We start from the raw sequence: 26,267 nt of genomic DNA on the forward strand, positions 1-26,267 counted from the left end.
GTATTATGAATGCTTTTCTGTAATATGTAATATTGGAAATGCAAAACAGTTTTATATTAATGTTCCAAGAGCTCCTCCAATCAGGGGGTGGATTTATAAACAAAACAAAAAAAAGTTAAGTACAAAAGTTTTAAATGCAATTCTCACATAACTATATTTTTACATTTATTAACTCTTTTTAAGTAGCAAGCATCTCTAGATCATGGCAATTATCACTAATTTAAGATTTAATTAGCCAGATTTAAAAAAAAAAAAATTTAGTAGTAACATTATATACATAAAATCTAGTAGTAACATATTATATATCATTAGCATTATCCTGTAATGCTTACTTAATCCAACTAGAAACAATCTATTTATAATTTTAAATACACAAGAGCATTCTTATGTATATTTGGGAATACAACATTTTAGATAATGTATAAATAATCAATCTATAAAATAGATTATTCAAATAATTTAAAATATATTTCTTTGTGAATATCTTGTGTGCCATTTGAACATTACACCTGGATACTATTATCGAACATTATCACCACAGAAAGAAACGAGCAGAACAGACAATCAGTTTATTCAGATGAAGGTCCTTAAAGTAACACTAAAGATTATTCAAAAACACCGATACATATATAATGTGTGAAAAAAAACACTGTTTTGAAGTACGTGACAACATCCGAACTGAAATCAGATGTTATAATGTCTGAACTACACAATATCTCGTTGGATCCAGATCCTCTAATGATGCTGGAAGTCAATCCATCATCCGTGAGTCGATCAGATCCACAGCTGAATCCTTACACAAGGTTTCTGCTTAATGTTTCCCTCATTCATATTCACTCAGTCAGGCACACACACACACACACACACACACACACACACACACACTATCTCTTCTTCTTGCTCTCCTTTTTCAGTTTCTGTCGGATTTGTTGAACGGGTCCCTTTGGCTTGCGGTTCTGCTCAGAGCTGCGAGTGTCAGCCGGCTCCGACGGCTCCACCTAGAATTATGAAATACAAAAGAATAAATTAATTTGAATTTTCAAACCCTAGAGCTGAACAGCGGTTACACATTTTAATTAATAGATATCACCATACTTCCCCAGTCGATTAATCATTACTACATTAAGACAAATGTTCTGCTTTACAAGTTTTGCCTGTAGTGTCTTGACTAAAAAGTCTTGATTTTGAGTCATTTTTATTGTTACAATAATTATTTTATAATGTCTACACGTAAATCTAAATAACAAACTTATGAAAAGATTGACACTTTGAAGCTGTAGTTTACATTTCATGTTATTTTAATTTTAAAGTGTTTTTCTCCAGTTGATGACCGCAATTTCCTTTAAACCATGGCACATTGTCCATGTTATCTCAATGAATGAAAATGAGAAATGTGGATCTTTTTTTAAAGTGAATTGTACATAAGTGTTTATATATATATATATAATTGCTTTTATAAAACTGTTACTCCATAAAAATATTCATTTTAATATCTATTTCATTCATAAAATAAACACCAGCAACGAAAATATAATGTTATGTATTCCTTCGCCAAGCAATGTAGTTCCAAACTGGTTGCCAAGCAACACATGCAGCAACAAAGAATCACAAACGGTAGTTGCGCACTAATACTAATGTAATGCGGTCACAGGTGTGTGTTTGTTGAGTAATTACAATGGCTTCGAACGCGACTCAACCAATCAGAATCAAGGACCGGAACTGACGATTTTGACCGGTGTCAGATATCACGACAAAACTGTAATTGTATCACTTGTCCGCACCTGTTCGTGGCTCTTGGATGTGGGTATAATTACAGCTAAAATGCAGATGAGTTGAAAAATGGCCCCTAGAAATAATCCATAACGCAAGAGACTCTCGAAGAAAGTGGGTTCGGGAACCTCCGGAGGAGAGAGATCCAGATCTGCAGACATGATGCTGCCTGAGGACAAACACACGTTACTCAACAACACACTCACAAGAACATTGGGCATGGTAGTATTACCATGGTAACAAGTTACATCTTCATCAGACATCGGAAAACAAGTTAGGCAGTGCTAAACTAACGTTAACACGTACGGAACTGCAGTGTTAAAATATCATCTATAAATCAAACACACACCAAACAAACCAGTTAACTTACCTGTAGATATAAATCGCAGCCTTTGCTGTGTTATGGATGATTGGGAATTACTAAAACAGCAGAATCCTTTGTTTGTTGTGAGATTTAAGAAAAACACGTCCACTGCTTTGTCTCGAATGCGTTTGAGTTTCTCTCTTCGTTGAGCTTTACTGCCTCCTGCTGCACGGGAGGACACATCTCACACACAGATTAAGCAGAATCATGTCAGATACGGTGGGCTTTAATAATACACCTTACATTTTAATTCTGTATGATTTAAATTCAATATAATTTATTTTACGTTAATCGGTGCCATTATTCGGGTGTAAATTATGGATCAGAGCAGCACATCTGAAGTGGACGGGCTTTGTCACGTGGTAGCTGTTACTTTTCTAAGCACTGTCAGGATTGACCAATCACAGTGAGGCAGAGTCACCAACTGTCACAGTCTGTTTTTATTTTTTTAGTCTATGGTTTTTATCACTGGACACGAATTATTTTGGTGTAATATATATTGGATCAAAGCCTGCGGAAATGGCCAAGTGTGTTAATAACACAATTAAGGAAGTGTCTTTCAAAATACTTCACAAAATGTATCATGTTTTGGAAAGATTTAAACTTAAATATTTCATATAGCTACATGCGAATTTTGTGCACTAGAAAACTAAACTATTTAGTATTTCTGTATTTACTCAAGATTATTTTTTGTAAAGATTCAGAAACCTTAGTAATAGAATAGAAGTAATAGAAGAACTAGTAATATAAAATGTGTGAGTGATAGAAATGTGTCTTTGATGTGTGTGTGTGTGTGTTTTTTAATATATAGAATGACAATTTGGAATGTAAAGAACAACAGTTCTTTATACAGTTATTTAAAATACATATACATAAAAATAAGTGGGCTCAGTGCCAAATTTTTCACATTTGATAAATTACTTTATATGTAAATCTTTTGGAACAAACTAAAACGTGTAATGCTTTGAAAGCACTGGAATTTAATTATTTTTTTAAATACCCTGTCAATGTGATCATGCATGTAACAGGCCTACCTCTTGTTCTCGTTGCATTGAATAAAGTAAAAAAATATATAGCTAATACAATTTTTTAAAATAATTATTTTCTATCACATGTTTCAGTGACAGATTTTCATATGCGTGTGTGCATGAATCATTTAAAGATTATTATTTTATTTTTTTGTCACATTTGATGGCACACAAGGTTTTCATTGTCAAAAATTGACCCAGCTTAATATGACTATATGATAAAAGTTATATTATTCTGGTTAAAACGTGCATCTTGCATATCCCCAGTTTTACAGGCAAGTGTTAATCTAGTCTCAGACTAAAACGCATGTTTGAGCTGTTTTAACTGAAAGTAATGTCAGTGTCATTGTTTTGTCTCAATTATTATTATTTTTTTCAAATGGCACATTTATGAAAGCAACTTAAATGTCCTTATAAAACTAAGGTCTAGCCTAATCTTTGTGTACTAGAAACAAATCCTATATGAATAAAAAATATTGAATTAAATCGCCCATCGAAACCTACCGTCATGTCTGCATTCAAGGACCCACACACACACACACCACTGCGAACAAAGAATATATTTAAAAGATCTTTATTTTCTTATGATTAACTAATCGTGGATAAATCTGCATGTAGACGTTTCTATCGGTTGGTTTTCACATTGGTTGTACAGGATGACAAGAATAAGCTACACGAATCGCCAGAGGAAAGGCTTTCTCTTTTTCTCTTCACTGGCCGATGATGTGTTCGTTTGTAGAAGGGGAATTCAAAGCATGCCAAAGCATCCACGAAAGGAGTCGACGACACTGAACCTCCACACAGGACGGACGGACGGACGGGAAAGGAAAGGAAGGCGTCAGTTCTTTGGAAGAGTCTTTACACGATGAATCGGGATGTTAGGAGATGTTAGTAAGCTGAGATGTTGGCAGTATTGCATTGGGAAGGTCTTTGTGACTATATAAGAATGGAAACCTGTCTGAACACACCGAGCGGGAAGGAAATCCACAGTGTCCCAGGGAAGACTGGGATTTTGTTGCTTGCACTGCAGAGGAACACCAGACCCCTGCAGTTTGATTCACGTCCACAAGAAACATTGAGACATTATTCTACATTGGTCCTATTGCAAAAGTACGACACACAGAAGCAGACAAATATTCCTAAGGAGCCGTTCGACAGTCCAAGGCTGTTCAACCAAACAGAGGCGTATCAAAAAATGCAATTATTACACACAACAGACCGAACATTCAATGAGGGAACTCAAGGAGAATACAAGAAATGACTATTTATGAACAGAACGGCCATTAAAAGACTATCTTTGATTATTAATTATCCATCTCGGCTTCTATATATACTTTTATATAGACAAACATTCAGCTGCGCCCGTTTCAAAATATAGAAATAAAATTCTGTCGTTGCATTTACTAATTATGAATCCTATAAAAATCAATGGTTATTCAGAAAATCATATGCAAACTCTCGTCTCTCAAAAACACCCACAGTTAAATGTACAAAAAAGAAAAGAAAAGAAAAGAAAAATGGAGCTGGTTGTTAACTTTACACACACATTGCATAATAAAGTCATGCCATTGTACATGTGGATCATCGTAATACGTCTCTTACTACGGGGGTTTTGCAAGCAATTGTGAGAATATATGTTATTGAGAAAACATGAGGGCATCTCTTTCATACCTGCCGATATCCCTTGAAGCTTTTATTGTGAAGAATTACAAAACAAAACCCGTCTTTGAACAGACAGTTGCACTTCTTTGCTCTCACATCATTTTTGGCTCAAATGCGTGAAGGTTATTATTATTGATTTCTGTTGAGGTGTTTGTTTTCATCCAGAAACGATGAGCTCTTGCGAGGGCCCATGCATATGGCTTCTAGTTTCAGAAAGCGCTTTTACACACTGTACATTATCAGATGAACCTCGGGAAACAACGCTCAGGTCACGATTCACAGCCAAATTGAAAAAGAAATGAATATTTCACTGGGAGAAAATGCAGCAAATTTTTTTTTGCATTGGCATCATAAAAAATAAGCACATTTCCCCCATTAAATGATCATTATTTTAATGCAAAAAAACATGGTGTAATTTTCTTTACGCAAAATACACTATTTTTTTCTTCTGATTTTGTGGTGAAATGTGACCTTGACATGTTTTCGTGAGATTCACCCTAACAAGACATTCCTGTAAACTCACAAACTGAGCATTTTTATTTCTTCTTTTCACATCAACAGGACAGAATAAACACACTGACAAATACATGTTGACTGGACAATAAAAAAGGAAAATAAAAATGCAAATCAAGTCGAACTGACATCACGAGCATGAGTCTAACACTCACGGTACACACACAGCTCCTAATTCAAAAGTTGTTTTTTATTTTTAAAAACTCTATATTAATATATTCTTAAATGTCTTACACCCTTTCAGGGCGATTTCATAAAATGTGCATTCAGTGCATTATAATCTTTCCTCTACATTTTATTATCAAAATGACAAATGCCACACACATACACAATATAATTATGCTCTATCTTTAAAACATGCTTCTATGTACATCAATTTATAGGGACATGCTGTAGAAACCGATTTGATCAATGCATATATACACAAGCGTCGCTGGGGATGGAGCTGGAGTGGATCTGAACGCTTCGGATTGCTTTATTTTATATGTGGGTGAAGTTTACCACACGCCACTTACTGAACCATTCCTGTCCACTAAACACTTTGGCATCTCAGAGAGAGAGGAGTTTACTGAATGGTGAGTTCGAGCTCAAGGCAGTGACGTCAACCAGGTATTCAAATGTGTGTGAAATACACAGAAGAGTGCAAATTTCATTTGTATGATCCCAGGAAACATTCACAGCCAGCTTTTAGTGAACACGAAGCCTGCCAGATTTATATATGAGACGCGTATATATGAACATCTGGGTTTGGCACTGTAATCGCAGCGATACAGTAAAAGAGTGTGTGTATATCTTTACACTGACTATGTGTAAACATGCTTGACTAGTGTGGAATTGAACATTAATGTACAGTATATTGCAACATCTCATGAATTATTAGCCCATGTATTCCCATTTATTAATACAGTCCTATATCTAACTGCACTATTACAAAACCATAGACCTGAATCTTCTTTCTTTCGGGCACATAAATGCCAACGTGTCTGATGATTCGACGCCGACCCACAGGCTGAGCATGTAAACAACTCTGTCTTACACTAGTTACTTCTCCTGGGATGCTTAACTGAACGTGAGCATTGCTTTGTTAAATGTGCAAATGTGTAGAACATAAACTCAAACATTATTTGCACTTTTGTTTAGGCACAAAATTCCTTCCTGTTCACGAGATGAAATAAAAACCTCTTATAACATAAAACCCAGTTAACTAGCTGAAAATGTTGAATAATGTAATATTTTTTATTAATGATGTAAAAACATCAAAATTTTTTTTTTTTTTTTACGTTTACTGATTAAAAGTTGTTTACTGATCTTGTGTGCACTTTTGAATTAGTGTATTTGGCTGGGAAATTTAGGTTGCTTGCTGGCTACTTCTACTGCCATTTTGTCTCCACAATTTAGGTGCAAAAACTTTATTTTCTGACCAAATGCGTCACATTTTTCCATTTCTCCTGCCTCGGTTTTCGCTATGTGGCGAACATGTGATATTGTTCATCTTTTCAAGTATATTCTTTCGAGTATTCAGTGTTTTTGGTGGTCGTTATGTGAAACAAACGGTCAGCGCGCGTACGGATTGAGTGAGGGGTGTCATGCAGTGCTGGGTTGGTTAGTTAGTGGGTTAGTCAGGCTGAGATGTGAGGAGTTACTTCTTGGCATTGAGGGCCGCCAGAGCGCCGTCGATGTCTTCCTCTGGCTGGAGTGGATGCCACTGGGCGATTGGGCGGCGCGGGTTGGCCAACATGTCGGACCAGTGTTTCATGCTTGTGCTTTGGGCTTTGCTGCCAATGAAGATCTTCCCAATGGCGTCGTTCTTGCCGATCTTGTCGTAGTCGAAGACCGTCACCACCACAATGATTTTCTGAAGTAGAAAAACAAAAACAAAAATATTATAAATATTTTTTAATCTAAAATTATAATGTATAATTAAATAGTACTATATTTTAAAATATATCTAAAGTTTATGACTGTGAATTAAAGCCTACATCTTTCATATTTCAAATATTAAAATATTTAATCATAATATACAATCAGATATTATATCCTAAGGTATATTAAAAATATGTGAACCCAAACCCAATAGAAAAACATTTTGTGATCATCTTTTTATTAAATTTTCGCACAAAATGTAAACTTCAATTTTGGAATATGCTAAATAACATACTTGCACATTCAGGAATATATATAAAAAAAAAGAAAAAAAAAGTTTAATTTGTTTAAATATTAATTATAATATATAATGACTATAATATTTTAATATATTAAACCTTTGTGACTATTCAAATCAAATGACCTATAAACATTCTTTTAAATATAAAATTATTAAATTATAATATATGTGACCCTGGACCACAAAACCAGTCTGGAGTCGCACGGGTATATCTGTGGTGATAGCCAACAATACATTGTATGGGTCAAAATTATAGATTTTTCTTTTATGCCAAAAATCATCAGGATATTAAGTAAAGATCATGTTCCATGAAAATATTTTGTAAATTTCCTACCGTAAATATATAAAAAAATCATTTTTGTGAGTGAATGCAGCACAATCGTGAACATAAATGCACAACTTTAAAGGAGATTTTCTCAATGTTTAGATTTTTTTGCTCCTCAGATTCCAGATTTTCAATAGTTGTATCTCGACCAAATATTGTCCTATCCTAACACACCACACATCAATGGAAAGCTTATTTATTCAGTTTTCAGATGTTTGATAAATCTCAATTAAAACAAATTGACCCATGTGACTGGTTTTGTGGTCCAGGGTCACATACAATAAAATTGAATATATTACGTACTGTAAATGTGACTATGTGAATCAAAATCTATAGACTTTTTTATTTTTTAAATAATATAATAAAATATAGTTTAATATAATATAATATAATAGTTTAATATATAAAAAATATAGTTTATTCTGGTAGAAAGTCAGGTCTAACTGCATAATCTACCTGCATTTGCTCCAGAGGGATCTCAAAGCTGAAGGACTCATTGTAGTACGGGTTCAGTGTGTTCTTCTTCACAGTGGTCTTCTTCTTCTTTAGACGCTTTCCATTCTGCAATAGCTGGATCTTCACATACGGGTCTGCCAAAGGTCAAATGTCGAGTTAAGTGCATCAAATATATGACACATTTCTTGCTGGAGACTCAGGGTCTCCTAATATCTCAGTTCTCACCAGACAAGCCGCCCACGTCCATCTTCTTCAGGTTCTTGGCCTCAAGGATACAAACGGTCAGTTTGCCCGCTGTAGGAACGTAACGCAGCGAGATGCAGATGTCACCGAGCTTCTCAGGCTGTGTGGAAAAGACATCGATATGTGAGATCATCTACAAATGCATTTGAGGAACACAACTGCGTACTTTCTTTTCAAATCTGACTCAGACCAGTTCAAAATCGACGATCATAATATCAGATCATGTAATACTCGCCTCCTCTTTCTCCGCGTTTTCCAGGTCTCTCCACTCTTCAATGGGCTGACCCAGATCCAGAGTGTTCATGGGTAGTTTTACCTCACCGATGATGTCGTGTTTGGAGAAGCGGTCATAGTCGTACACACACATGACCAGGGTCTTCCCACCCAGCTCCTCGTACGGCATCTGACGTGGAAACCATTGAGAAGAATTGACATAAACAGTTTTTGCAGAGCCGAGTGATACATCTGAGTGTAGAGCATAATGTCCTATGAGTATTGTTATATACAGGAGATGTAAACTGTCCTGCCACAGATATATATATATATACACACATCAGATAAGGTAGAGAGAGAGAGAGAGAGTCAAATAGTACATCTTAAAATACATTTTAGAATTTTTTGAAAAAAACTTTTTTTTTTAAGTCTAAGCCTATAAACATTTTTTAAATATTAAAATATAAAATTATAATGTATGATTAAATTGTATAATATATTAAAATATATGATGAGTTTGTGACTGTGAATTAAAGCCTGTTTTTTATTTTTGAACTATTAAAATATAAAATCATATTATCTATCTAAAATTAATAATCTATTATTATTATTATTATTATTATTATTAAAAACAAGCAACTTTGTGAATTCAAACCCATACACATATATATTATCACATAGTATAATATCTTAAAATGTATAAAAACTTTGTGACTATGCCAATCAAGCCTATATATATCTTTTTTAATATTAAAATATACATTTATAATATATAATCAAATAGTATAATATATTAAAATATATTATAAAGTATATTAAAATTTAAACAAAGCCTAATACCGTTTTTTTAATTATTATTTTTTTATTCAAATATATTTATATATTTGCATTTACAGTTAATTTTTCTAATCATCTGTGAAAAATAATTCGATGAAAAACCTCCTCCTCACTCGGCTTTGTTTTCTTGCTCGCACCGCTACGGCTCCATTTTTAGAAACACAGGCAGCCGTTCTCACTGTAAGGCAGGGGCTTTAAGTGTTCATCTGTGCTAGATCAGTTTTCTCAGCGTGAGACTGCGAGACTGTGGCGGTGACCAGCGGAGGATCCGCGGCCCCTCAGGAGCTCATTACTGAAGCTGAAGCTCATTCGGGAACTGCTGGAAGCATTAGCACCAAAACGCTGGTGTTGCAGAAAACTGCCAATGAACACTAATGACAGACCAGCATCACTGCAGGCAAATCACTACTTTTGTTTCATTCGATATATGTTAGGCCAGTTAGTTTTATTATATTATAAATAGTTTTATTATTTATTACTTGGATTAATTTAGAACATATTTGACCCTCCCTGACCCACAAAACCAGTCACATGGGTCAATTTTATGAAATTGAGATTTATACATCATATGTAAGTTGAATAAATAAGCTTTCAATTGATGTAGGTTTGTTATGATAGGACAATATTTTGTCGAGATACAACTATTGAAAATCTGGAAACGGAGGGTGCAAAAAAATCGAAACATTGAGAAAATCTCCTTTAAAGTTGTGCATTTATGTTCACGATTGTGCTGCATTCACTCACAAAAATACATGTTTTATATATTTACGGTAGAAAATTTACTAAATATCTTCATGGAACATGATATTTACTTAATATCATAATGGTTTTTAGCATAAAAGAAAAATTTATAATTTTGACCCATACAATGTATTGTTGGCTATTGCCACAGATATACCCGTGCGACTCCAGACTGGTTTTATGATCCAGGGTCACATATGCTGTCTTTTAGGATGATATTACACATCAATATTTGACCAACACAATAATTGACAGTACAATGAGTCGTTTAAAAATGGTAAACGGCTTACCTTGAAGACAAAGGTTTCATTGAACACTGGGTTGAGGGTCTTTTTGTGCACCTTGGTGTCAAACTTTTTCTTCTTATCCGGTAGGATGAACACTTTAACGTAAGGATCGGATGTTCCGCCAGAGTCCATGGAAATCAGGTCGGCACACTGCAAGATCCCGACTGTCAGCTGTGGATAAAAAAGCAGTGGAAAAATAAAGATTTAATACATTAAAAAAAATAATTTCTTGTTAAATAATATAGAATCCCAAATGAGATCTCTTTAATATATCAATGAGATTAAATGAAGAGCCTTTTTCTAAAGGAATTTATAAAACAATTTCCTTAGGGATGAGCTCACTCCGAAAGGCCTGTGAAATGTCTGTCAGGCTTTATGCATAAATTGAATTATACACTGAAAGTATTATTCATAAATACACCACCGTTCAAAAGAAATGTATTCAGAATAATGCAGATTAATGGCATATTTCAAGAGAATCGTTTAAATTGGTATAGAAGCATGAAATTTGGCACAGATACTCTCTAAGGGCCACTATTTTGGAAAAAAAATTAAAAAATTCAATATGGTGGCCAATATTCAAGATGGCTGTCATTGCTATTCAATGCTTATTATATCAATTATTCAAACAGTGATCCAAGCATAAAATTTTATACAAATACTCTCTAAAGAACATGTTAATGGAAAAAGATGCTTGTCCCTCAAAAATTCAAGATGGTCACCATTTTTAAAGATGGCCACCGTTCCTGTCGAATATGAATTATTTCAATTGTTCAAATGGTGATGCAAGTATACAATTAGGCAGAAATACTCTTCAAGGAACACTCTTAAGGAAAAAGGTATGTGCCACTCAAAAATTCAGGATGGCGACCGTTTCCAAGATGGCCACCATTTCTGTCAAATAGTCATAATGTCTGCCTTCTCTACTTTGACCTGTCCGGCTTGAAAAAATGGCCGCCATGTTGAATTTTTGGGTGGCCAACGCCTTTTTCCCAAAAAGTGACCCTTAGAGAGTATCTGTGCCAAATTTCATGCTTCTATACCAATTTGAACGATTCTCTTGAAATATGCCATTAATCTGCTGCACTAATATTATACTGATTTCTGAAGGATCATGTGACACTGAAGACTGGAGTAATGATGCTGAAAATTCAGCTTTGATCACAGGACTAAATTACAATTTACTATATATTCACATAGAAAACAGTTATTTTAAATAGTTTTTACTGTATTTTTTATCAAACTTTTGTACAATAGTGTACGGTACAAGTAATTTTCCTGAACTCCACTCTGCTGTTCCAGTGTAATGATACTCTAGCAATATCCAGGGACTTCATGCTTATTAAAATTGAATCTGACTGCATTAAGAAAACATAATAACAATAACAGTTCACAGTCATTAATGTTGGTTTAAACTCATTTAGGAACTAGAGCCACAGCTGTGACTCAGCAGATCCTGATAAACACGGTCATTAGGAAAAGATACAGCACTGCATGAGCGCAAACTTTCTCCAGGATCATCCCGCGGGGAACTTTTAAAAGATGTATAAGTTAAGAGGAAAAAGTCTCATGTCGTTCCAAACACGAGCACGCTGTTATATATCTGAGCCACACAACACGAGAAATCTTCACACACATAAGTTACATTTTAGGGTGAACTATTTCTTTAATTGTTTTTAATGACTTTCTTTCTTAATCATGTAATTGTTTCCAAATGCATCATAATATATTTTAATATGAGACAAGATGAATAACTGGCAAGAAACATTTTAATCATATTCCAGCATTAATGCGACATCCTAACCTTGTTATCCTGGAAGTCATAATCCAAAGAGTACTGAAGCTTTCCGAGTTTCTCCACTTCTTTTTCCTCTTCCTCTTTCTCCTCCTCTGTCAATCCAGTTTCTCCTTCTTCATCATCATCATCCTGGTTTTTCTGTGGGGCAAATGGCAAATTGTTTTAGTAAGTTGTTATCTGGGTTGAAAGTGAGTCTGGCTCCTGTCTATAAGCATGCCACAAGCTCAGGGCCCGGTCAGTTGCAGGAAAGGTTGGAGAGATGCGTCTATCTTGATCTGCTAGTTATCTGAGTAATGCTGTCATTCAGGGCTGGATGTTGCAAATGACTCGAGATCACAATTTTAATTGGTGACACTTTTTCTGTTTGCTTATCTTGAGAAGCAATGCTATTTTCTAGAGCTTAACCTGCAGGTGAAACTCGAAAAGTTAGAATATCGTGCAAAAGTTCATTTATTTATTTCAGTAATTCAACTTAAAAGGTGAAACTAATATATTATATAGACTCATTATGTGCAAAGTGAGATATTTCAAGACTTTATTTGTTATAATTTTGATGATTATGGCTTACAGTTTATGAAAACCCCAAATTCAAAATAGAATATTGTGAAAATGTTTTCATAAGCTGTAAGCCATAATCATCAAAATTATAACAAATAAAGGCTTGAAATATCTCACTTTGCATGTAATGAGTCTATATAATATATGTGACCCTGGACCACAAAACCAGTCACATGGGGCAATTTTATGAAATTGAGATGTATACATCATCTGAAAATTGAATAAATAAGCTTTCAATTGATGTATGGTTTGTTAGGATAGGACAATATTTGCCGAGATACAACTATTGAAAATCTGGAATCTGAAGATACAAAAAAATTTAAACATTGAGAAAATCTCCTTTAAAGTTGTGCATTTATGTTCACGGTTGTGCTGCACTCACTCACAAAAATACATGTTTTATATATTTACGGTAGGAAATTTACTAAATATCTTCATGGAACATGATCTTAATATCCTAATGATTTTTGGCATAAAAGAAAAATCGATAATTTTGACCCATACAATGTATAGTTGGCTATTGCCACAAATATATACCCGTGCGACTCCAGACTGGTTTTGTGATCCAGGGTCACATATTAGTTTCACCTTTTAAGTTGAATTACTGAAATAAATGAACTTTTGCACGATATTAAAATTTTTCGAGTTTCACTTGTATTCCATAATAAAATTACATTTTGACTGTATATTCAAATGAGGTGTTTGGTAGTACTAGAAAACAACGAGAGGAGCTTGTATTGATATGCATAATTCAGTGTGCAAGCATTTTCTCATCATCAGCATGATAAATTGAACTGTTCATCAGTGATACTCCAGGGAATAGGCGATGACAGCAAATGTTTAAAGAAGAACAGACTCCTTTGTGCTATTCTGGGCATATGAAACGCTGACATGACGTTCTTGTGTGTTTTTGAACATCATCCAAACTGCAGGAAGAGAAAAAAAAATCTATAATGTGTGCAGAACTAATTTTTTTTGTTTCCACAAATAGGTCATAATTCCAGCGTTATGCAGTGGCCCCAAAACTGTATTTGGACACTTAGCCACACTTCATTAGATGAAGGGTTTTAAATACATTATTACAATCACTACCTATATCAATCTATACCACATTTAAATGATATTTCAACACATCAAATAAAGTGCGTCTCAAACGCCACTTGGTTTGATATTTTGTTATCTAATGCAATGACATTCGACATTGTTGATTGTGGCTGAAGTGTTAAAATATTGTTTGTGGTCACTTTATGTGAAGATGCTGCATAACAGAATTATTATTTTATATGCATAATATGTTCGACATTGTGAGAATTTGGGGCTCAAAAGTTGAACTTAATTTAAAAGAAAAAATCTAAATCTACCATAAGGACTGTACATTAATGTTTTAATGTGCCACCAAACAAAAATTGTCATTCTCAAGTCAGTTCCTAACCATATCCATATAGCAACAAATTAAAGGGCACAGCAGAATATGTGCTAATTGATCATATGTTTTGAACTGATTATATGATCATAGAACAAGAGCTTATATAACAGGCAAAAAAAAAGAAAAGAAGATATTTTCTAGCTCTAGATATTTGAAGGTTTCCTGCTAGCGAGACATCAGGACTTTCAGTGCAGTTCAAACAGCCATGCCCTTTAAACACATGCATATAGTGAGATCTGTGGGTCGTCTCTTGCTAACTCAAAACATCTTGCCAGTATTAGTGGGTTAATAATCACATTTATGTCTCTTTGTTATTGTATTATCATTCCTTTTTGGTCTACTTAAGTGTGGTTTTCATTTGCATTGTAACTTTCCTTTGTTTTTCATTGTATTCTTTTCAAGCAGCAGGTACAAAAGGCTTAAAACAAGGAAGTTACAACAACAGCCATTCCATCCAATCCCACCCACGCGGTGCTAGCACTCAGCGAAACCGCTGTGCCGTTCATCCGTACACCTACCGTAGCGCCGACGCCATGAGCGTCAAGAAACGCGGCGCATTAGACACATAGCGGGAGGAAGGAGAGCAGAGAGAGAGGGAGAGGTTGAACTCACAACACACCAAAAAACAGAACGAAAGACAGTCAAGACCGTAAAAAACACCAAGAGAACCATTTGGAGAAATGACACTGTGATGTTTAAGACATCTGTGTGAATAAAGGCTTGACACAGTTTGGCAATTGATTTAAGGATCATATCATGAAATGAGTGTCTTTTCCATATCAAATGATTTCTGTAAGGTTATGTTATCAGACCATAAAATGTATTTTTAAATTGCACTATGTCATCTTATCATATTTAAATGCAGAGATACATCCTTATGTGAAAATTAAAGGTGGGGATTTCGCAATGAGACTTTTTGTCAATTACTGTACATTGTTGTGCCAGTAGCTGGTGAAAATTTAGTTTTACAAATTAGTCATTGATTCCTTCACTTTCACCGTTTTGTTCAAAATAACTGATTAATTCAGCGACAAATACTTGATACATTCAGCAAATGGCTGCATCCGAAATCACATACTTCACTACATGTATGTGACAAAAGAAGTATTTCTGAATTCACAGTAGCTACTCATAAAAGAGGAGGCAAAAAGTCCCTGGATGACCTAATACTTCAGGCGAGATTATGAAGTGTGCTTACGATGGACACTTTGCTATCCCATGAGGCCACAGGAGACGACTTGTGGTTGAAAGTGAAGCAACAACGCAACTGACCATATGTCACATGATAATGACAACATGGTGAATATGTAGCATGTCCAATATCACATTTATACTACATAAAACATACTTTTTAGCGGTCGCTGAGTAATTACTTACTCAACTGTTTTTATGACTGAGTCACTGAATCATTCGCTCAACTGATCCATTCAGCAACAATTTAAGTGACTGACTTTACGAATGACTTGTTGAATCATTTGAAAGGCAACCCTGGAACTGGTTTATATTACAAGTTGCAACCATTTTTGCTCAAAGTAACTGATAATACTGTATATAAAATGTAAGTTACTAAATATTAAAGGGTTAGTTCACCCAAAAATGTAAATTCTGTCAGTAATTACTCTCCCTCGTGTTCTTCCAACCCCGTAAGACGTTCGTTCATCTTCGAAAACACAAATTAAGATATTTGTGATTAAATCTGAGAGTTGTCTCACTCCTCCAAAGGCTTCTATTGTAATTGAAACTTGCCAGCCCAGAAAGTTAGTAAAGACATCGTTAAAATAATCCACTAATAATGACTACAGTGGCTCAACCTTAAGATTAGCAAGCGACTAGAATACTTTTTGTGCGCAAAAAACAAACAAAAATAACGACTTTATTCCACTATTGATTTTCTTCCGTGTGGTCCTATGAGTGAGTTCACGTAGTGTAGCAGTGCAGCGCTTCTGGTGTGTACGTCAGAACGTAGGCTCACGTATCACACACATGAACAGCGTCGGCCAATAGTGTTTCGAAGATGAACGAAAGTCTTAGGGCCGGGGTTGGAATAACATGAGGGTGAGTAATTGACCCTTCACAAGGAGCTTGATTGACAGGTGATCTGACCAATCAAACTTCGCCATCCGCCATTTTGTCCGACAAAGCAGTCAGGAGAGTTAATAGATTAACATGGGAGGATTTAAACTTGAACGTACTGTACTATTAAAGGGATACTCCACCGTTTTTTCATATTAAACTATGTTATTCCCTTAACTAAGACGAGTTAATACATACCTGTCTCGCCATACAACTATAATGTATTGCGGAATAGCACTTGGGAGCACTTTGACTCGGCGCAGTAATATCATCACAGTAATATCATTAGGAGTGATGATATTACTGCGCCGAGTCGAAGTGCTCCCAAGTGCTATTCCGCCATTACTTTATAGTTTTCCATTTTAACCCACTTATAAAAGCGCCACGTTTTATTTTGTGTCACCATACTTGGTCGTGTAACTACTCGTGTAACTGTATTTAAATAGGGAAAACGTGGAGGTGTTTGGTCGCTTCTATCATCTGTTTGGTCCCTAATGAATGAACTGGGCTAAGCTAAGTGCTATCAAAGTGTCACCGCGCGACAGAGCGATTAAGTGCACGCACTGAGACGAGAGAGGTATGTATCAACTCGTCTTAGTTAAGGGAATAACATAGTTTAATATGAAAAAACGGTGGAGTATCCCTTTAAATGAAGCTCAAAACGTAGGTTTGGGAGGAGCCTAAACATTCAGCCCTGTCAATCATCATTATGAGCATACTATATTCATCCGGCAGCCTTTCTTCTCCTCCAGTAAATTATCTCTATCCTCTTATACCCAATTCCATCATAGAATGGTTTTAGCTCAGAGCGTAAGCCTCCTCCAAGGACAGCAAGTCAAGTTAGTTTATTATTAACCTTTAAGGCTGAACTAGTGAATGTAATATTAACATATTCTGTAACGTTATATAACTATTGCATAATTAAAGGCACTCATTTTGTAGAATGACCCTTAAAGCTCCAATCTTTTTATGATTTTATGATCAAAATCACAAGAGAAACATGTTTTGGAACATCCAGTGTACCATTTCTCTTCAAAGAAAACAAAACACTCACATTACTCACGAACACAATAAAGCAAACCATGAAGCTAATCACATAACAGACTCCTTCATAATCAGTGTAACTCACACTAAAGTGGTCTGAGGCTTGTTTTCATTTCTTAATGATGCAATACTAATTTATGTTGTAATGCCCAGTAATGTTAATACAGACTTTAATATAATCTAGTTTTAATTCTCAAACCAAACTGATTGGAGTGGGCATCAGGGGTTTTAGCTACATTATTTAATGGCGTCATGGTGGGTGCTATTGAACACCGTTACATACATCGCCCTGCATGTTCTTCATGTTGAAGCCGTCCTTTCCCTTTTTGCCTTTCTTGTTCTTCTTCTTCTTACAGCAGCATTTCTTAATGATACAGAAGCAGCAGGTGAGGACGAGGAGCGCGGCCACTACAGCAATGGCGATGAGCGCCCACGGAGGCACTGCAGAGCATCATGGGAAGAAAAAAAACAAAGTCATTCAGATTGGTCATTCCTTGAAGGTGATATTTGACACCAGCCAAAAAAGATACAGCGAGTTATGACATGAAATGCTACAAATACAAACATGCTTTTTAATTTATGTTTTACGAACTGAATTGACCCTTCGCAAGGTAGATTGATTGACAGGTGACCTGACCAATCATACTTCGCCATCCGCCATTTTGTCCGACAAAGCAGTCAGGAGAGTTAGTAGATTAACATGGGAGGATTTGAACTTGAGAAGCGGAGTGTACTGACGTCTTTCCGCGGTTAAAACAACATTCCTTCTGATGTTCATTCATGTTTATTTGATGCTATAAATGAACTAGAAGGAAGAGATGATCGGTTCACGAGCAGCTTTAACTGAGGCGACACAGCGATCTGTCAGACACATTAAAGAGCCACAAAACGGTATTTATTGTTTAAATTTCTTTTCAAAAATGACCAAATTTGAAAGGTGAGACTTTCTTTAATATGTTTAATATCAAAAGTAACAGAAAAGTAAGCTGGTCTGTCCTGTACTGTCGGCGTGTTGTCAGTGTCCTCTCTGCTCCATGATGTATTTTTCACTGCGTGAGAACATGGTGTGGCGTGAGAGCGGCGTAGCTTGTCGGACATAGCAACAGTAACTAAGGGGGGCGGGTCTTTGCGAACGGTCAATTGGGATTGCATGTTGATTTGAAGAGTTTCTCTATATTGCATTGCACTTCTAGTTTAGAATAAATGTGGGTTTGCTCAAAACTTTGAGGGTCTAACAATTTGGCTAGAATTTAAATCCATAAAACATCTTCAGCATAATGATGCACTACTGTATTGATTTCCTTGATCTAGCGAGACTGTAAAACATCTCTGCAGGACTTACATGGGATTTTATCGATCTCATTGAGGAACTTGCTTTTGATTTCCTCAAACACATCATTCTTGTTGACGGGCGCCTCAGATTCGGTGGAGTTGTCCGCAGGTGTGGAGACGGCGGGGGCCATCGTCATGGTGTGTGACGGGTGCGTGACGCCGAGTCCCGTGGGCTCTGGGCCCACCATGGCTTCTGGTTTCTTTTTAAAGAGGTTCCACTTCATAATCTCTGGCTTGACCACTCAGGAACCCTGGAGGAGTTAAAGAGACACACACTGTCATATTGAATGTAGTGCAGTTTTCAAATGCAATTTTTTTATTTTCATGAGAAACTTCAAACCAGAAGCTTCTTCTTGAATAAATGACAAAGAAGCTCAAAAGAAAACAAGGATAAGACCTCTCAGAACCGACAGTGGACGGCTCTTTTTAATAATGAAATGGATGGCCTTGCATTTAAATAATGAAATAAAGCGTCAGAGCTTCAGGCCGTTAAAGGGTGAAGTGCAAGATAAACGACAGAGCACTGCACTGCAGGACAAAACATAAGACATTTTGTCCTGGGATGCCTCAGTGCTTTTAGCACCAGTTTTCTTTAGGTTATAAAACCACATCAAATCCAGCATTATTACTCGCATGTGCTTGTGTGCAACAGAAATAAGAGAAAAGTCTGCCTCTGATTTGACTTTCCTTGCAGCATCCACCTTTAAAATGTCAGATAATATCTGCTGTCACTGCTGATAGCTTCTCATTGCCTTGTGAACGAAAACTTGTAAAAATTATGACTTTAATGAGGGTAGCTCTGTTGGCAGGTTGTACATTTTGCCTAGATAATATTTGAAATGAAATGAAAAAACAAGAGGATGCTGTCCTAACAAGGAGATCTCATATGTATGGAGATAAATATGTGGATGAAATGACAAATAAAGGTTTGAGAGTAGATGACAACCAGCAAAAACCTCCAGCTAATGTCTAAATAACATGACTGAGAAAAAATGAAACAGATTCTGATTAGTTGTACAAACTGGAAAACAAATGATTAACTTTATAATTTAATCGATTTAATATAATTTAATAAAAAGAAAGAAATACAGAAAAATATTTATTACAATTATTTTATTTAATCTAATAATTATTACAAAAATAATAAATAACTAATTAATACAATTTAAAATAAAAGATATTTATAAACAAATAATTAATATAAAAAAAATTATTATAACAAAATTAAAATTAAAATAAATTAAATGATTGTTTAATTTTTTTAATGCAAAGGATAAAAGACCTTTTGCTTTTTTTCCTGCAGAAAAATCTTCACCTAAGCAAATGGGAGTTGTACAGCCCTCACTGTCAAAGAGATGAACATGGGAAAGATAATAATAAGGCCTAAAAATGAGACTGCTTTTGATCAAGAAAGAGTTTGTACACAACTGAGTAGGTTTAGAAGATCAAAGTGCTAATAAAACAGAAAAATGCATACTTATTATTAGTAGTTGACCATTAAGAGTTTGTCTATGGTCGTTGTAGGTGACCGATATCTAGAGATTTAGTTAGTATTAGCAACGTCAACAAATTGCCCAAATAAAAAAACTTAAGTTAATCGGAAATGCAAAAAAGAAGTAAAGTGTTTATATCGATTATGTTATGTATTATATATGGTCATTGTCTTCTGCTTTCCGGGATTTTCAGTGTTCTGCTCTTGTATCTGAGCTATGACCTCCTTCACCGTCACCCACCAAAAAACAACCATAAATACTAATCAATACTAATCCAAACAAAGCCAGCTATTGACTATCATTTGTACTCTGTTCTTCTCTGAAAGAACCAAATGGGTTTGATTTACCAAACGCACATCTCCTTCCAATCCATGCTGGATGATAAATCTTCAAAATGACAGCATCCAGAGCCTCTACCCCTCAATTCATGCAATACCAATCTGCACTATTTAGGTGGCAATCACTGATGATACCAGCGTTTGAGGAGCGGCATTGATTTTCTCGAGTAGCGGGACATCTATCCTCCACAGAGCTCACCTGCTGAACGCCACTGACGCTTGTGCTCGGCCTGCTTTATTGACTGACAACACGTGTCACCATCTCTGTTCCCCAATGAGATGAAAGCGCCCTTTACACACTCACACACCGATCGTCATGAGGACGCTTCGCCAGGGCTGGGTGGGAGCTGGTGTGTATGAGGGGCTTTTCATCAGTCTGGAGGGCGTGGTCATTTTCCCAATAGGATTTTTTATTTTTTAAACTTCAGTAAAGTTTTGTTATGAAATTAAACATCCAGCCTCTGTGATGAATCACAACAGCATATCAATTCTATTACACATCCGTCAGTTTCTTTGTCTTTTTAATGTACCGTATTTTCCAGACTATAAGTCGCTCCGGAGTATAAGTCGCATCAGTCATAAAATGCATCATGAAGAGGAAAAAAACATATATAAGTCGCACTGGACTATAAGTCGCATTTATTTCTAAATTTATTTCACAAAATCCAAGACCAAGAACAGACATTTAATCTGGAAAGGCAAGTTATTTAGCTGCACATCAGCACACAGAACAACAGCTGAATAGGTGTCTGGCATGTTAGCGTAACACATTAACAGTTATTCAGCTACACAATAGCATAAAGAACATATACCTGGGAGGCTGAATAGGCTAAATTAACATACGCCAGCGAGTCCAACAAGTTACCGGTCAGCAAGTTCACCAAGCTCCCGATCTCATCACACATCACTGTACTCTTCATCTTCGGTGTCGCTTCTGAACAACTCCGCTAACTAGAGCGCCCTCTCGTGGCTGTAGACGGTAATGTTTTCTCTTGGTTCATCTCAGTCAGTATGAATTAATTTTGATATATAATTTGCACCTGATTATAAGTCGCAGGACCAGCCAAACTATGAAAAAATATACAGTAAGTGTTTTTATGTCCATGGGAAAAGCTACTTCCCAGCAACTTGGTGGATGTCAATTCAGGATTTTGGGCTCCTCAATAAAAGTTTGTCAAAAGAACTTTAAAATACATTAATTAATAGGTTGCTATTCACAGTCACAAATGTATAATATATTCTTTCAGGACAACTATCGTCAAATATGATTGACAATTAGCATACAGTTTGGGTTGGTGGTATGGTTCTGTTCTGGATAGCCTAGCATGGATAAGAGCAGCGATAACCCCCCTTAGGGTAAACAGAACAGAACCAACATGAATGTATTGCAGATATTATTGATTAATTTGAATGTACAACATAATTAGAGAATTTTATTCTGATTCAAGGGGAATCAAAATGCCAAATCCTGACGGATGAGAGGTGGAGCTGGGGAGGGAGGAGGGTAATTCGCTCCTGAGAAGCGCGATAGCTGCTGATAATACTGAAGGAGATTATATATGTATACAATGATAAGTGTTGTATTCCCGTAGGTAGACGTGTATCATCTGAGATTCACTGATGCGAGCTTGACTAACATGATCTGCCAGAACTGACGCTACGCTTAATATTTAGGATATTGTACTATGCAGTTAAATATAATTTAATATTTAAGAAAAATGTTTATAGGCTTTGATTCACAGTCACAGACATTTAATATATTTTACGATACTTTAAATAATAATTTTAGATTTTAACATTTAAAAACTTTGGGAAAATCTTTATATGCTTCGATTCGCATAATCACAAAATTGTCATATATTTTAAGATATTATACCTATCTATCTATCTATCTATCTATCTATCTATCTATCTATCTATCTATCTATCTATATATCTATCTATCTATCTATCTATCTATCTATCTATCTATCTATCTATCTGTCTATCTATCTGTCTATCTGTCTATCCATCTGTCTATCTATCTATCTATCTATCTATCTATCTATCTATCTATCTATCTATCTATCTATCTATCTATCTATCTATCTATCTATCTATCTATCTATCTGTCTATCTATCTATCTATCTATCTATCTATCTATCGATCTATCTATCTATCTATCTATCTATCTATCTATCTATCTATCTATCTATCTATCATCTGCCTGCCTATTGATACATACAGTACATAACAACCAGGAAAAAGATATACTGATAAAATATAACAGTATGGATGCACTGTAAGACACACTGCCAAATGCATGAAATGTAAAAGTGAATCTATCCTGATATGTTGGGTCTCGTTGCACATGTGAGATGTGATCTGCCTGAATTGCAGACACTAATCATTTTACAGCTCGATCTAACAGAGCAACCAACACCATCGGACAGAACTGGGATATGCGGTCAGACGGCGCATGGGGTTTCACCCTGATAACGTGTCTGTGGCTGGGACACAAGCTGGATTTGGACATACATACCTCTAGATCACATCCGACCTGGAAACAAAAGAAATTAGAGACTGCAGAGTGAGAGTTTGCTTTTGTTTGTGTGGAAAAACCAGAGTAACAAATCCCTGAGGAAATCAATAACCTTAGAAACCGCAAGGCAAATCAAATTATAGGCAAAGCTCAAACTGCAAGCAGTGATCTTTATGTGCTCTGTCATTGATATGCAGTTATTTTACGTACTTCTTAAATGCCTTAAAGACCCTGTTAGCATTCGCATCTTCCTGAGAAACATCCTCACACAACCAGAGAGTTTCATAAACGCCTCTTCTTATGAATGGAGACAGATCGTGACATCTGGCCGCTAGCCTGATGCCTATCCTCACGCAACCCTGATAACATCTATTTACAGTAGTGTCTACACCCTTGGCAATGCCATCTGTACTGAAGGGCCTAGTTATCTCTAGCTCTCAACACCTTCAGACTCAATGCATCACAATAAATGCTGTTTCTGGAATATCTGCAAAGGGTTTCCTCCTGAGAGGAGATCTACAACGGACAGTCATGTATATCCTGAAGAGAGCCAGATTATGGAAAAATCAATAAGCAGTCAAAATAACCCAGCAAAGCAACACTAACCATAATTATTTTTTTTTTTTAAATGGCATAGCTGATCTATACCATATAGTATGTTGTGTTTGGCCACGTAGACAAAGAAACGATTGTGTGATTGATGTGTAAAGTTTGCTTTGTTTTTAATATGTGGCATTTAAGGACAGATTTATCTAAAAGACGTTGAAAATTAATAAAATAAAATAATAATTGTACAGCAGTGTCTGTCTGTGACTAGCTGTAAATATCAGAAAAGAGAGGAAATATGTTATACTTTGTGATCAAAAATATATATTTATAGTACAAGCTGTACAAAAAACATAAGAAAATTAGAAAAATGTGTACATTTTGTGTAAAAAATAAATAAATAAATACATACAAAACATACAGCAGTGTTAGTCTGTGACCAAAAAAAGAGAGGAACCATATGTAAACAATTTCTGCCATAAGAGTGCTAATTATTTCACAGACAACTTAGAAAACAAAGCAGAAAATACAATTTAAACAAGATTTAATTAGTAATAACCTGACAAACTTTGGCAAATCAAGTGATTCAGACACTAAACTAGCTTGTTAAGTGGAAATAATTTCAGCAAAACAACTTTCGCTCTGTCTCAAATATATGTTGCCGCATTTAACTGTTAAAACTAGTAATTGATTCAATTGGGGGTTTTTTGCAGCTTTTGTAGGTTTGTAAGTAACTTCATCTTTAGTGCTTTATGCATCCATGCCCCAAATCATGAAGGCAAACTCTTTACAATGCAGCAGGAAAAAACAGAAACAACCCTAACCGGCAATTCCCCTCGAAAACAAATACTGACCAACATGGAAAAATGTTAGCATGCTTTCCGGATGGGGTTGAACCGGAGGTGGGGTCTTGCAGAAATGGGAAAGCCCTTACCAGGCAATAGTTCAGTCCTAATGGAGCCACCCATCCGAAACGAGAGAGCAGCAGAACGCTTCACAGGCTAGAGGCGCATCCCGAGATCCCACGATCCCACTCGCATCCGCACAATCTGCAGTCCCTCACTGCAGTACAGAGTCTCGCTCACACACTCCTCGCTCTTTCATTACACACAAACCTGCCTTTGCCAACTTACTCTACTTAACCTCACCGTGTTTCATAGTCGCTCTATCGCTACCTTTAAACTCGCTTCTTTTCTTCTGTCCTGTTTAACGTTAACATCTCTCTCCTCGTTCCCTCTTCACCACACTCTCTCTCTCTCTCACTCTCATTATGGATTCTGCTCACACTCGGCCGAATGCAGTGTGCTACGCCCTGAACCGCTAGTGGAGGACAATCTCCACTGATCAATGTGTAAAATCATCCCCCCCTCAGGGACATTGTGCAGGTTTATCCTCTGAAATACCAGGGGGAAACTGTCCAGGTGTGCAGAGAAACTTCTGCTGTGTGTTCGGGAAGGAACGAGAGAAACGGAGAGAATAACAAAAGACAACACCGACAACAGAACATTGCAATTTCTCATGCAAGTCTCATGAGGCTGGTCCGTAATAAACCAGGAGATGTGCGGTTCACACAACCCTAAGAGGAAAAACAAAATGAAGAAAAGTGTGGCGCAGTTAATGTCAACTATCTGACATTTTGCAAGACAGCTTTGCATTATGCATCACATTATTATGGAAATATTCCTACAAAAAATAGCCATGTTTACAGCTAGTCCAAAAATTTCGGGAAAGGGCAGTAGAGCTGGCAGTATAATCAGCTATAAATGGGCTTTTCAGTAAAAAACAAAAAAAGATTTATGTTTAAACCTCTGCAATGCTCGCTCCTGAGAACGCTGTGTTCTGTCATATTTTAAAGCACAAGTTGGCTCATCGTGCACAAACTGTTCCTGGTTGTTTTTTGATGGCTGAATGGCAGGCAAGATCTTTATTGCATGTAAAAATGTCTAACTGTCTTACATGAAAATAGATATTCTGGTCTCTAAATATGGCTCAGGTCCCTCCTTCAATGTACGTCTAGGAGATTTGATCATCTGCTAGGGGAAAAGATAACAACACACGTCTCCTCAAACAACGCACAATTTGAGGTGTCATTCATATCTGTAAAACAAGCAGTGCAGGGTGAGATCCCAGTATAGCAAAGACCACTACTAATCAGATCCCATGGCTGAAGTGTTTCCTCAGCTCATTTGAGTACACACAATGGGAAAAGGGATGAATAAAAATAAAAAATATGCATGAATATAGATGGATATGAATGAAAGATTCATTGCCCAGTGGGCTTCTGTGCCCTGTGATCTCACACAATAGAGAGCTGACAGCACAGCAGTAGAGCTGATGTCAATACTGATTATTCAGAGAAATTAACAACAGTGGGGGCGAGCGAGAGAGAGAGAGAGAGAGAGAGAGAGAGAGAGAGAGAGAGAGAGAGAGAGAGAGAGAGAGAGAGAGAGAGAGAGAGAGAGAGAGATGGGGGGGAACCCTGGCTATAGCGCAGAGGGAATAGAGAACTAACAGCACTGATCAAGATTTGAGAA

The 26,267-nt window shown here is 36.1% G+C and overlaps 2 protein-coding genes across 7 annotated transcripts in view; both read right to left on the reverse strand.

Moving 5' to 3' along the window:
• Positions 1-555: 555 nt before the first annotated feature.
• manbal (mannosidase beta like) lies at positions 556-2,272 on the reverse strand. The gene is made up of 3 exons (XM_079628308.1): positions 2,141-2,272; positions 1,782-1,939; positions 556-998 (listed from the first exon to the last, which is right to left on the reverse strand). Exons 2-3 carry the CDS (start codon positions 1,929-1,931, stop codon positions 885-887), a joined length of 264 nt encoding a protein of 87 aa, XP_079484434.1. The 5' UTR covers positions 1,932-1,939; positions 2,141-2,272; the 3' UTR covers positions 556-884.
• Positions 2,273-3,720: 1,448 nt separating this feature from the next.
• syt2b (synaptotagmin IIb) overlaps positions 3,721-26,267 on the reverse strand; it is a 45,241-nt gene continuing 22,694 nt past the window's right edge. For 2 of the 6 annotated variants that reach the window (XM_079627630.1, XM_079627631.1), the window contains exons 3-10: positions 18,845-19,085; positions 17,786-17,943; positions 12,408-12,530; positions 10,607-10,774; positions 8,761-8,928; positions 8,508-8,625; positions 8,283-8,416; positions 3,721-7,192 (exon numbers count right to left, since the gene is read on the reverse strand). In XM_079627630.1, coding sequence (XP_079483756.1) covers positions 6,977-7,192; positions 8,283-8,416; positions 8,508-8,625; positions 8,761-8,928; positions 10,607-10,774; positions 12,408-12,530; positions 17,786-17,943; positions 18,845-19,058 — 1,299 coding nt within the window. In that variant the 5' untranslated portion in view covers positions 19,059-19,085 and the 3' untranslated portion in view covers positions 3,721-6,976. Of the gene's footprint in view, positions 7,193-8,282; positions 8,417-8,507; positions 8,626-8,760; positions 8,929-10,606; positions 10,775-12,407; positions 12,540-17,785; positions 17,944-18,844; positions 19,086-24,667; positions 24,999-26,267 lie in introns of those variants that run through there. The other 4 variants (XM_079627628.1, XM_079627627.1, XM_079627632.1 and 1 more) reach the window with 3 other exon arrangements.

Source organism: Phoxinus phoxinus, assembly GCF_949152265.1.
Source record: "Phoxinus phoxinus genome assembly, chromosome: 11".
NCBI lineage: Eukaryota > Metazoa > Chordata > Actinopteri > Cypriniformes > Leuciscidae > Phoxinus > Phoxinus phoxinus.

Bases quoted from the DNA above. Each gene is read 5' to 3' on its own strand.
- manbal (XM_079628308.1), bottom strand. From the start codon at position 1,931: ATGTCTGCAGATCTGGATCTCTCTCCTCCGGAGGTTCCCGAACCCACT. The intron at 999-1,781 runs GTGCGGACAAGT...TCATAATTCTAG, and splicing joins CATCCAAGAGCCACGAACAG to GTGGAGCCGTCGGAGCCGGC.